Below are 13438 nucleotides of genomic sequence, written 5' to 3'. Positions count from 1 at the left end.
AGTTCCTAGCAGGATGCCCAACACATATTACATTATTGTTATCATACTAGATGCATTTTAGATCCATGGTGACAACCTTACATATGAAACACAAGCCGTCATAAGTGCTTACTTATAAACTGCATTCAACTATGTTTTATGCAATTTTCTTCTTGTATCACTATTCTTGAGGTAACAATTAATTTTTGAGGCTTATACAAATATAGAGCTCTTTTTCCTCCTGATGTACACACATGTATAATTTTTTTCTATCTTCCTATCCTATCTTTGTTGATACACATTGAACTAGTATCTGATTACAGCACTTTGTCTTTTAATAGTTCTTCCACAAAACTATAATGAATAATCATTGCTTTTTAGAACACACTGTGTGACCCTCAAGTAAATTATGTTTGAGACAAGAAAATTGAGAAATTGCTGGAAGGTTATGATTTCCTAGACAGATAAAACACCAAGACATGGAAAGAGAACCTGATTACACAGATATTTAATACTTTACACTTGAAAACTAAATGAACAAAGCATCATTTTTTAAAGAAATGTTACTTAGAATGTGAAGTAAATATTTACAGATCATCTAATGACAAAAGCCCACTTCTGTATTTTTAAAATATGTTTTTATTGATTTCAGAGAGAGGAAGGGAGAGGGAGAGAGAGAGAGAATCATCGATCAGCTGCCTCCTGCTCACCCCCTACTGGAGATCCAGCCCACAACCCGAGCATGTGCCCTGATCAAGAATAGAACCATGAGCCACACCAGCTGGGCAAATGTGTATTTTTTAAGCCTACAAAAAGTTATGTAGAGTAGAGTAGGACTTTAAAGGTATAAAACGGACAGTGACTTATTAAATCTGCTTTGCATATTGCATCAGTCAGAGAAAATGTAATAGTTTTTATTTCTATTAAAGATATTGGGATACAAAGGTAAACTTCTAAAATGTTAATATATCATAAATTTAATTACTAATGATTGCTTGACTACAAGTTATGATCAATGTATTTCTTCCCTTTACTAACAGAAATATATTTACCATTGATGATGGGAAGCCTTCAGATTAAGCCATGAAAATTTTACTATGTTGCTTTTAGATACCCACATGTATTTAAGGTGTAGAGTGACAGCTTGTGGCTTTTACAAATATACCTTCCATCTATAGCAAAAAAAAAAAAAAAAAAGGGGGGAAAGTTTGCCTCTTGTTACAGATTCTAGTAAAAGGAGATTTGTTGCTTTATTTTGGCATTTGGCAATGGTTTACTCAGAATAGATACTCTGATAAAATTATTTTGAAATTTATGATGGTATGTATACACAGTTCAAGATGCAAAAAGATTTGGTAAAAATATTTTTCATATCAAGTAATATTTTTCATATCAAATATTTTTCATATCAAAAATATTTTTCATATGGAGCATATAAAGTAATATGGTTAGGAAATAAGAATATGATTTAAACAAGAAATCTTTTAGTTTAATAGTTTGATCAAGTTAGGGAAGCTTCAAAATGATCTAATAGTCACATATATTTGTCTTCACGAGAATGCATTGAAACATTATTTTAAGTTTCTCTTTGCTTCCCAGTTTCTGTGCAAAGTGTAGTCCCCCCAAGTTGACTAATAATTCAAATTAGAAATACACTGATCATAATTTCAAGTAATTGTTCATAATTACTAATGAACAATCATTAGTAATTAAATAGATGATATATAAAGAAACATTTTAGAAGTTTACCTTTATATCCCAATATCTTTCCTAGAAATGAAAACTATCACATTTTCTCTGACTGGTGCAAATTGTAAAGCAGATTAAATAAGACACTGTCAATTTTAGCAGCCAGTATGAAAAAAGAGGAAGCAGCCATGGAATGGAAAGAGTACTAAATATTCCAAATATTGGTAAGCAGGTAATTCTAACTCCAGTGCCTCTTACACCCACCTCTGAAGTAGGTGTTCTCAAAATTTTCTTCCATCACTATTCAAATCATTAACCTCTGAATAATTTTCTCATGTTAACCTCAATCATTTCCCTTACTCTGACTTATAAAGCACCTGACTATAGGGCTTCATTTGGGGACTCTGCTAAGAATACCTTTTTAATATCCTACAGAGTAGGATAATGAATTTTAGTGTTTTAAACTAGCTAAAAACAAAATTATTCAAATCCTAACTCTTAAAGGAATTAGGTTTATTAAGTCTCAAAATGACATAGAACACATTGTTGGGGAAATAGTAAGTGCTCATTAAATGATTACTTGATTGGTTGTCTTTATGCCTGAGACATTTAATAATTATTTTAAATAAGTCTATAAAATTGATGTGAAAAGTATGACTTGTAATCAGTTCTTTAGGTAAGTCTATGAAAAGGAGATGGAATTTTTAAAATTAGAATTCCTGGAATAAGTGTGACTGTTTACACTGATGTTATTCCAAAAGAAAACCCATGCATTCAATGAACCAATGTATTTTCTTGGAGGAAATGTGGGAAATTCAACCCCAAATAGGCAGAAAAACTTTAACAATGGTTGAAAATTACAACTAATAGAATGATGCAATCGTTCTTTGGCCCTCATAAAAACTGGTTCTGCGGTAGGATAAAATAGGTTTTATAAGAAAAACTAAGTTTATAAAACTCAAGAATACTGATGAAAGGCAGACTTTTGAGGTTTTAAATGATCTGATTTTTCTGTTCTTTTATTGTGTTTGGAAGTGGCGGCAGAAATTATGAAATATAAGCATATTAAAGGTAGTTTGGAAGATACCTAATCTCTATCACAAGATAATTACTGGTTGAGAGTTCTTTCTTAATAAGCCAACATAATCTATCTTGTGCATTTCTTGTCATCTCCCTCACTATTTCCACATAGAATACTTTCCACCTGGCTCTTTGTGACTGCCACTAAAACCACTTATAGGGGGCTCTGAGAGACCCAAATCTTCTTGTTAATGGGGTTATGTCTTTACTTTCATCAATTAAAAGTGGAAAACTATAAAGAATGTCATAAGAAAAATACAGCTGTGTGAATATTGGCACAACAGGGTGAAACTATTCCTGCCGTGTGTTTCTTTTCCCCATGTCCCCTTTCCAGTGCATATAGATCCATTGCTCTGGTGGTTTCAGTTTGGCCCCAGTTATGACTAAATCTAAGAACTCAAAGGAAAACACAGCTGAAACCACTGCCTGGTGGCTTAACTCACAGCCCCAAATGATAGGCCTCCATCAAAGCCGCGCAAGCAGGCTTTCAGCAGGAAGGCTGATGACTAGAGCTCATTTTGGAAAAATAGAGAGTTTGACAAGTCAGAAAGAGGGGCTTTCTCATAGCTGCCTTAGGATATTTTGCATAGACCTACTGAAAAGAAACACTGAGTATTCTAATCCCCTACGATATGTAAGAAAAACATGATAGATTTCTCTAGCACCTGAAACTGACTGAGTCTCTGCTAGCGTGCTAAAACCACAAGGCAGTGACACATTTACCTGCAAAGTGAAGAGCTGAGCTGTACATAGCAATTTCTTTCATTTGTATTTGATTTTTTCTCACTCAGTTCTGAAAGATTGTGGGTCAGTGATTGATCTTGAACGGGTAAACCTAACGCCCATAGTTGTGATCCAATGGTCTCTGGAAAGAAAGATGCTCTACCTTCAAATATGTTAGGCACAAAAATGGAAAATTAGCTGAAATGTGATCACTTAGATTTCCCTGCTGTTTTCAGAAACCTGATGGTAAATTCCTTCTGAGACCGTCAAGGATGGCGCCAATGTTCTTGTGTTTATATCTCGTGGGCACCTCAAAAGGAGGATTATAAATTGCTTTTCTCTGTTGCTATTCCTCTACGAAACAGAATTAATGTTTTCTGCAAAGTAGTGCTAGAAAAGATTAAAAAGATAAGCTGAGTGAAAATATGCTGAGGACTTAGGAGAGTATCTCTATTTTCTGCCAAGCTAGAAAATCCCATTTATTAGGCAGACGAGTGGAACATGATAAATGAAAGATATGCTGAGTGTTTTTTTAATCGCTGCCTGAGAATGTATTGTTTTTATTTTAGAGAGAAAAAGAGAGAGAGAAACACCGATGTGAGAGAGAAATATCCATAGGTTGTCTCCTGTACTTGCCCAGATCGGGTATCGAACCCAAAACCTAGGTATGTGCCCTGACTGTAATCAGACCCGCTACCTTTTGGTGGACGGGATGATGCTCCAACCAGCTGAGCCACCTGTCCAGAGCAACAATTTGTGATTTTTTAAGATGGATATATTTGCTTCTTTATCTCTTCATGAGTCCCACATATATTCATTTAAAAGACATTTTTACACTGCTCTGAAGTTTTCATTTCATCTGGAGGGAATTCATCTTCTAATTGCTTTTCTTGTCATTCTTAAATGTGCCTTTTCTTCTTATGTTTTGATATTTTAATTTTCCATTCACTGTGAGTAAGAATCCTATCCCTCACCACCTGTGCTCACCTTTCCTTATTAATATTATTGAGTCTTTCTCCATTCCATATTACAGACCTTTAATCTAGAATCAGATCTTAATTTGGATGTCAGGCCTCCTGTTCCATGGAGATTTTAGACACAGAGCCGATGTAGTCACAGAGCCCATGGTGGCTTGTTGCCAGTTGTCTGCTCTCTCCTGTCTTCCTGGATACAGAGATCAGCGCCTTTCCTCAGCGTAGGTGATAGATCCTCGCTTCTAGTTTCAGTCAGCAAGCCTGGATTTTGTCCCGTCCTTCTCATGAAGTCAATCCCTTTACTCAGGAAAAGAACCAGCTGTCTCTGTCTGCTTCTGGAGCTAAATTATTTCAGGCCCATGGTTTTTTACCTGCTTATTGCATTTTGCTTTTCTTATGTTTATGGTCCATAGAGATATTGGACTAAACTTTGACTGTGGTTGTATCACTTCAGTCATCTCTTTTTATATTTAATCCATCATTGTTATTGCTTTTGAGCAGAAGAATTTTCAAAGCATGAACTTAGAACACTCTTTTTATTGGAAGTACTTTCAATTTCCTAAACTGACTTTTCCCCTCACATTTCCAATATAACTGCCTGAAATAAAGGTTCAAATGGCTCTCTGTTATCTAAATTCATCAAAAGTCTGTATCTTTTAGTTGTATGCTAAGAAACTAGATCTCCCCTTATGAAAACATTCTATATATGTCAGTGCTCTTCTGCAGACAATATTCTGAGTAAATAGTGCATTTTCACACTTTTAGTTATTGTCTGAGGCTGGTATCCATAAAATAGCATATTAAATTTGACTTTATCCACCATTAATTAATTTATTTTTAATTGCCCTTATGAATTATATTGTCCTTGACCCAGATAACCTCCCAATCTCTAGAAATCAATAAAGCAAAATGTATATCTTTTTTCTTCCCGCCAAGACTACCTTTTAAATGATGTGGGCAATATTTACTGGCATGCATGTATCATTACCTTGGGCCTGGTAAACTGATTTAAAGAAATAGAAGTCATGGTCTCTATTTAACAAGTCTGCAAACCAAATACTTACTTGTTTTCAGATATATATATATATATATATATATATATATATATATATATATATATATATATATATATGTATATGTATATATATACATATATATATATTTCAGTTACTGTTCACATTCAATATTATTTTGTATTAGTTTCAAGTGTATGGCATAGTGGTTAGACATCAAATATTTATTTGTTTAAATTATTTATTCAGCACTTAATATGAGGAACTAATTGCACTGCTGTTGTGTTTTGTAATATAAAGAAGCAGCAGACAAAAGGTCTTGTTTTATGAAGCACAGGCTTTAAGATGTATTTATTTGACAGTCTTATGCATCATCTATGCTACTGTGCTAAGAGCTGAGGTAAAATCATTCATGGAGGCTAATCGTCATTTCTTCAAATGTTATTGAAGGAGATAAATCAACAATGACCATAGTTCAGGGTACATAATGGTGACTACTATGAGGCAGGCATAGAGAAAGCGCTGTGGTTACTGGCTGGAAGGAGCTGACTTCTAACTGAGAAGAGGGGGGGCATGAACTGGGAAAGAGTTTCCAGGGGAGACGCCATTTGAATGGAGCTTCAGGGAATGATAGTGTTGAGGGAAAGAGCATTCCGCTCTGAGGACCAAACACAGAAAAGCAAGCTGGGGCGTAGTATAGTCCAACAGGTACTACTAGTATTTTCTCTTATACTTTGTTTCTTCATTTTCAATGTTTAATCAGTAAATGGATCAAAGTAAAGAGCCCTCATCACCACTGGACTTGTTTGGAAATCATTTCATTCATTTTCCACTAACATATCCTTGCTTTCAGATGATGTAAAGTTGCCTTAGCACTGTCATAAGAAATATTTCTGGCAAAGGAACCGATTCTTTCCAGTGGTACAGAAAAGAGGGTGCTGACGGTCCTAGAGTAGTTGGGCTGGATGAAAAGGAGGCTTGTTCTGTTTGGTGGCAAGCTTGAAGAAATTCGACAGAGGCTACAGTCTGTAGGCAGTGGCAGCGAAATCCACGAGGAGAGGGGGTTGTTTGTGCCTTTGCATCTCAGGTTGACGACACCAATAGTAGTTCTAAGATTCATTTCCCCAGATCCTTTCTGCACTCCTGGAAGGTGGGCAATTTGGGATTTCAGGAGGCTTTTTTTTTTTTTCCCCCTTTTAAAAAGCTTTTGGAGGAGGTTATCGCAGAAGGAAACCACCCCTTTCCTTTTTAGCTGTTAGGCTAAGGCACAGATGCTATATGAACATAGGCAATTATGAAATCATTTTGATTTGTGCTATTGAAAATATTAATATTATAAGAAAGAATAATATCATCTTTCTAATAAATTACGCCTACTTCTCTTGCAGAAATAGATGACAAGAGGGTGACCAACACACAAGCAGAAGTAAGTTTTCTTATAATTTGTATAAATAGGTGTTCAAATCAATAAAAAACACAATTACTTGATTTTATGCCATGTAAAACATGATACCAATATAACTGTGATGTAAAAACTACTTAGTTTGCTTTTCCTGACTGAACATGCAGTAAAATGTGCCATTAAGTCTCTGCCTGCAGGTTACCTTAATTTTCTACCTACGCAATGCTAACCCTTGAAAAAAGTTCTAAAGTAAACCATTGCTTTTAGTGGTAAGATATGGCATTGATAACTTCAATTTAGTGACTGCTGGTATAGGACCATCACAGGCTGGGGGACAGGCAATGTTGGAATTCTGGAGGGGGACAGCCACCTCTTAAAGAGTTCTGGTGTGGGGGTAAGATCAGATCATGAAGCGGGCATCTCCAAATACACAACTAGGAGTTCAGATAGAGAACAGAAACCAAGAGAGGCTAGGGGAGCTGATAATATAGAATATATAGAATACAGGAAGTGAGTCAACTTGCATCCAGAAATGGACCAAATATTTAATAAGTTGCATGCAGACTTAGTCAATTTCCATAAAGCTGCATAAATAGGCATATAGTAAATACTCAGAAAAATACAGAAAGAACAAAATGTCAAAATACTAAAAATTTAATGAGATTATATATGTGAAACTGTTTTGGAAACGGACTCTCACATAAATATAGTATTTATTACTTAAGTTCTACTGCTGTTGCAAGAGTCTTTTCTAAAGAGTTAATTTTCTACTTGACCTTTGTATACGTGTGTGAAAATAAATATATAAGAAATCCTGGAAGAGATTGCTTTCCAAAATCAACCAGGTGGGACTGAGTGCAGTGGAGGTACATCAGAAATGTCAGTCATCCTCACGTTTACACTGATGGAGAGTTGCCCTTCCGGCACCCATGCATCGTGAACTGCTGCCAAAACACTCCATTCTGGAGAATTCGCTTGTACCATTTGTTTGGTTGATATGGATTTGGCAACTTTTGTTTCAATTTTTTACTTTTTAAAAATAATAGTAGTATTTATTAAAGATCCACTTAATTAGCTAAATGAACCATTATGTTAAAACATTATTTTTCAATCCTTTTTTTATTTTCAATAGATTTTAGTGTCAGTATATTTCTATGTTCTATATTTCTACTCAAATATATCTTACAGTGACAAAATATAATTAAAATGTTTAAATTAAATTTATTAAATTAAATTTATTAATTCAATAAATTAAATTATTGATCCCTATCTAATTTTATTAACCAATAATTTTTTAAAACTTTTTAATAGATTGTTTTTGAATCAGGTAAAAACCAACTTCGTGATGATACTTTAAGGACAATTAAGCTTTAGTATGTACCAGGAAAAACTCTTCAATTTCTATTTACAACTTTGTGAAACAGTTGCTAATATACATGACAAGGCTAGAATAATTCCCTAAAAGTATCCTGTAACTATTTATATTTGAGCATTTCAAAGCAAAAATAATTGCTCCAGAACTAAAACTCCTATCTTTGACATTCTGAAATACAAATTGACACACTATTAAAAAGGAGTCTTACACAATCTGATTTGAATATAGACCACATATATATTATTATAATAAATAATATTATATAAACACGCATACTCAGCACAGGTATGAACTGTGCAAGTCCACTTATGTGGGGATTTTCCTTTAGGGAATACAGTTGACCCTTCCAGTCCATGGGTTTTTCATACACTGATTCACCAACTGCAGGTTGCAAATAGTATCTTCTCACTCCCCATCCAAACTCCAGATTCTCTACCCTGCATCAAAAACACTTTTCTTCCTTAAGTGGTTGGTTGAATCTGCTCATGTGAAGGGCTGATTACAGTTAAGTTTGGGGGAGTCAAGTCAACTGGTTGGGGTCTCAGTGTCCATAACCCCTGCATTGTTCAAGGGTTGTTGGAGAGAAAAAAACCCTGATCCAGTGTGCTTAGGTGAGAGTGTTAAATAGCAGTTTTGTTAGAAAAATTATTACCTTAACATTTAAATTCAAAGTAAATGTAGATATTAGATTGAATCTATCAATTCCAGAGGTTTATAGATTGATTGGTATTACTGACCACAGAGCCTCATTATTCCACCAGAACCATTTGACAGTCCTAGGAACAGGATAATCATCCCGTGGACATAGCTTTCAGAATATATTTTCTCCTGGCACTTATGCTTTTCTTTCAAATGGAAAGAATTCATGTCACTTTTTTTTTAGAAATAAAATAATATTGCTAGACGAGAAAATAAAAAGAAATTTTAAAACTGCAATGGAGGAAGAGTTTTATGATAAAATATACTCTATGGTTTCATATATCTTTTAAGACTGTAATATCAGTGAACATGGCTATCATTTCTCATTGATTAGAGTTATATTTCCAGAGTGGGAAATCAGAAATCTCTTTGAAATGTAGCACAGTGTTTATGTCCCTCACAGGGCTGATGGCATTGTCTTTTTATCCAAATACAAGACTTTTACTTTTTCTTTTGTCCACAGTCACAGAATGCATCCCCTAAGCAAAGGAAGCAGAGCGTGTTCACACCACCTGCCATGAAAGGTACTGTTCAGGTACTGTTTTGTGTTGTTGCGAGTGATGAGTTCATAGCTGGCAGGCTGTCTGTTCTCAAGGACCATATGCTTGAAAATAACCTAGATCTAGCCCTGGTCAGTGTGACTCAGTGGTTAAAGCATCAGCCCAAGCACCCAAGGATCTTGGGTTCAAGGGCAGTACCTAGGTTGCAGGTTTGATCCTCAGCTGCAGTTGGGGAGCATTCCGTCAACCAGTTGATGTCTCTCTCTCTCTCTCTCTCTCTCTCTCTCTCTCTCTCTCTCCATCTTCTCTTCCCTCCCTTCCACTCTTTCTAAAAATCAATAGAAAAAACATCCTCGGGTGCGGATTAACAAGAAACAAAAACCAAAAAGATAATAACCTAGATTTAGTCTCAGCTCTACAACTTAGTAATGTGAATTTTAGTAAGATACTCTATCATTTAAAACTTGGTTTCATCAAGAGTAAAACAAGTGCTTGGAGAAGGAATAACCAGAGATGTCTAAGAATGCCTGGAAATTCAGATTTTTAAAATAATGACAAAGGTTTTTCTTTAACCCTTCCTCACATATTTTTCTTGAAGATATGTTCGCAGAATCCCTAATTATTCTTGCCAATATTGGCTGATGAGTGTCATTTTTTTCTTGGCTCAACCAAAGTAGAATTTTGGTCAGATTTAATGTCAAGTGTTGCCTCATTGCCTTGTGTTGGGAGCAGCTCTAAGAAACCCAATCACACAGCTATTAGCTGTACATGGAACAGCTGTTGGAATAACAACTAAGAATGCTAACTCAACTTCTGGCATTTTCCCGGAATTTCCCCCTAAAATTGGAACTGCTAAAAGAAGATCTAAATGTATCAGAATTTTGACCAACACCAATTCCAAGAAAGGCTTCTTTTATTTCTCACACCAAAGTGTTCCTGACATGAGGCAGAGTGCGTCCAACCCAGTAGCTCGTGTTCCAGTCCGGTGCTTGGGCCGCCGGCCCGAGGGTTCATTATGCAGCCATTCAGCTGGGTTTCAGCTGCAGGAGAGGCCAGCTGAGCATCTTCCCCTGGAGCATGGACAGACAGCTAAACTGAGAGTGAAATTTTCCACTGTATTCTCTCTAGATTTGGGGCCTTTTCAGGGAGGTGGGATATAAATGGATGCATTAAGAGCTACTTTCTAGTTAACTTCCTTCCTGTGCAGCTATAAAACACCATGTTTGCTTGTTCATAAGACTGCAGTAAATAATCCAATCATCAACACTGTAGTTTATGCCAGGGTAATTATCGAGACTATCAGGCATTCCTCTCTGAAGATAAATGTATCATTTTGGAGGTACTTTCCCTATTGTAAGTCATCTTGAACTTCCAAGACATATAAGTTTTGGCACGAATAGGCCACAATGAAAGATATATGTTCACTCATTTAATGATTTCCTCTGTTCTATTTTTGGTTAACTTAACTAAATAAAGTAATACTGTTCTCATGTCCTCAGAGAATAATAGTATTACTTTTAAAGAGAAATCTTAAAACCAAGGCCCCAAGGGCTCATGGTTTTCAATATATTTAGTTCTCAAATATCATAAGAATGTGGGATCCTAACATTTAGGAAATTTAGTTATATTGCACATTTTTACATATAATCTTATGACTGTCAAGCACTCCAAGATGGTCATTCAATATTAATCATTTTTAGTCATGAGTTAAAGGCTTGAGAAAGCACAGTAATTCTTTCAAGAGACTATGAGAGTGTTATTACAAGCCACTTAGGTAGATCCTCATTTATAACTAGTAAATACCTACGTAAGTCTCCTGCTCCTGATAAAAGAAAAGAGAAAGCTAAATCCACATCTTTTATTCAGTCTACCTGTCCCTAAGAACTAGAAATAAATATTTCAAGACAAAATTAAGCAATGGTAACATATGGTGCATTGTGAGTACATTGGAAAGCTTCAATCATAAGAAAGGTGAATTTAAAAAGGAAATGTTATTGGGATGTTAAATGCAATAATACAATTGATCTGAAATATATAATTATTCACATTGCACTAGAACATGCAATTATTGAGTGTAAAAACATTTGCTGGGAGAGCAAAGCAGCAACAGATATGATTAAGAGTTCTGAAAAAAGCCTGACCTTTTGATCGTCTCCACAACAAATTGATTTGTCTTCCACTGTTCCCTTCTCAGGAAGTGGAATTTTCATGGGCCTAGGTATACGCCCGAGTTCCGGGAGTTTCCAGTGACCCTCTCCAAGGTCTTGTGGATTGCACCCCGTTAGTATCTCTTCACCTTCCCTCTTCTTTTATCTCCAGGGCAACCACCATATTTCAAGTGGCAATCATCTCTTTGCCAGGAGGGAATTGGTTACTGTCCATCTAGTCTTTCCCTTTTTGCCCTCCATCCATTTTCTAGGCTGTAGCCAAAGTGAACATTTTTTAAATTCTCACCAGCGGATATTTTTTTAAATTGATTTTAGAGAGAAAAGAAAGGGAGAGAGAGAAAAACATCGATGTGGGAGGGAAACATTGATTGGTTGCCTCCTGGACATGGCTGGGCCAGAATCAAACCTGCAACCTTTTGGTGCATGGGGCGACACTCCAAACAACTGTGCCACCCTGCCAGGACCCAAAGTGAACTTTTAATATACAAAAATGCTTATACCACTTTCCAGTCAAAACTGCAGTAGCTCCCTATTGCCATTAGATAAAATCCCTGTTTCAGAGCAGTTTTCAAAGCTCACTGGCCCCCATTCCCACTAGGTTGCAGCTATGCAGATGTTTTGCCAGCTGCTGAATGCACCGAGTTCTTTGCTGATTCAGGAAAGAACCTGCACATTTCTCCCTTCACCTAGAATGTTCACTCTTGTCCCCTTCTTGTCATCATTCTTCATTTGGCTAACTTTTACTCATACTTCGAGCCCTGTTTCTAAAGGTCAGTTCCTGCAAGGAGTTTTCTTTAACCCTCCATTTTAAATTCTCTATAGCTCTACTTCTCTATTGATAACTATAAACTCCCTATAGTTTTTTCACTGCAAATAATCACAATGTCCATTTTTTAATTTAGTGTCTGTCTCTGCAGCTAGACCACAAGTGACCTATGCGGCAGCTGTGACAGTGTCTATCTTGTCCTCTACATATCTGCAGGGCTCAACATAATGCTTGAGACATAAGCTATGCTCACAAATACACCTTGGAATAAGTTTTTAAAATATACCCGACACTAGTGTTGGTGAGTGAATCATTTCCTTAGGAAAACCACCTTGTTTCTAATCTGTCAGAAAGATCTTTTCTCTATTAAGTCCCCTAGAAATTTGTATTCATGGATTCTTGTTCTATATCATGTTACTATTTGTGGCAAATTTTAAAATGACAACTATCTAAAGATTTCAAGCATTTATCAAGTTCTTGGCTCATCCTTAGTTTCCTTCTTTCCAGGTCAAATATCTAGAAGTCAGTTATGCTTGCCAGTTCTTTCACATTCATCCTTGACCTCCTAATAAGCTCCACTTTGCCTATGTCATTCTAGAAGTGAAACATTCAAAATCAACAGAATATTTAAGGTGTGGTCTGACCAAACCAGAGTGTAGACTTCAGTTAGGCCTGTCACTTCCTTCATCCCAGATAATTTAATTCTATGAATGCAACCCAAAATCTTATTAGCTTTTTCTGGCAGCCATCGACATTGGTGACAATGAGCTTACTATAAATTCAAAACTTTCAAGCCTTTTACATGTATTGCTTTTCAGCCATATTATTCACCATGCATTCCCCCTTTAAAAATTATGTCATTTTTACCCCCTGGCCAGTTTGACTCAGTGGTTAGAGCATCGGCCTGCGGACTGAAGGGTCCCAGGTTCGATTCCAGCCAAGGGCACGTACCTCAGTTGCAGGCTTGATCCCCCCGGTCCAGGTCGGGGCTTATGCAGGAGGCAACCAATCAATGTGTCTCTCTCACATCGATGGTTCTGTCTGTCTGTCTGTCTCTCCCTTCCATACTC

The 13438-nt window shown here is 36.2% G+C and overlaps 1 protein-coding gene across 1 annotated transcript in view; it reads left to right on the top strand.

The window, feature by feature from the left end:
* Nucleotides 1-13438, top strand: part of PPP1R1C (protein phosphatase 1 regulatory inhibitor subunit 1C) — an 84812-nt gene that overhangs the window by 35181 nt on the left and 36193 nt on the right. The window contains exons 3-4 of the mRNA XM_081142708.1: nucleotides 6847-6884; nucleotides 9398-9458. Coding sequence (XP_080998834.1) covers nucleotides 6847-6884; nucleotides 9398-9458 — 99 coding nt within the window. The remainder of the gene's footprint in view (nucleotides 1-6846; nucleotides 6885-9397; nucleotides 9459-13438) is intronic.

The sequence above is a fragment of the Miniopterus schreibersii genome, assembly GCF_964146895.1.
Source record: "Miniopterus schreibersii genome assembly, chromosome: 7".
Classification (NCBI taxonomy): domain Eukaryota; kingdom Metazoa; phylum Chordata; class Mammalia; order Chiroptera; family Miniopteridae; genus Miniopterus; species Miniopterus schreibersii.
This window is presented reverse-complemented; position numbering and strand designations above follow the sequence as displayed.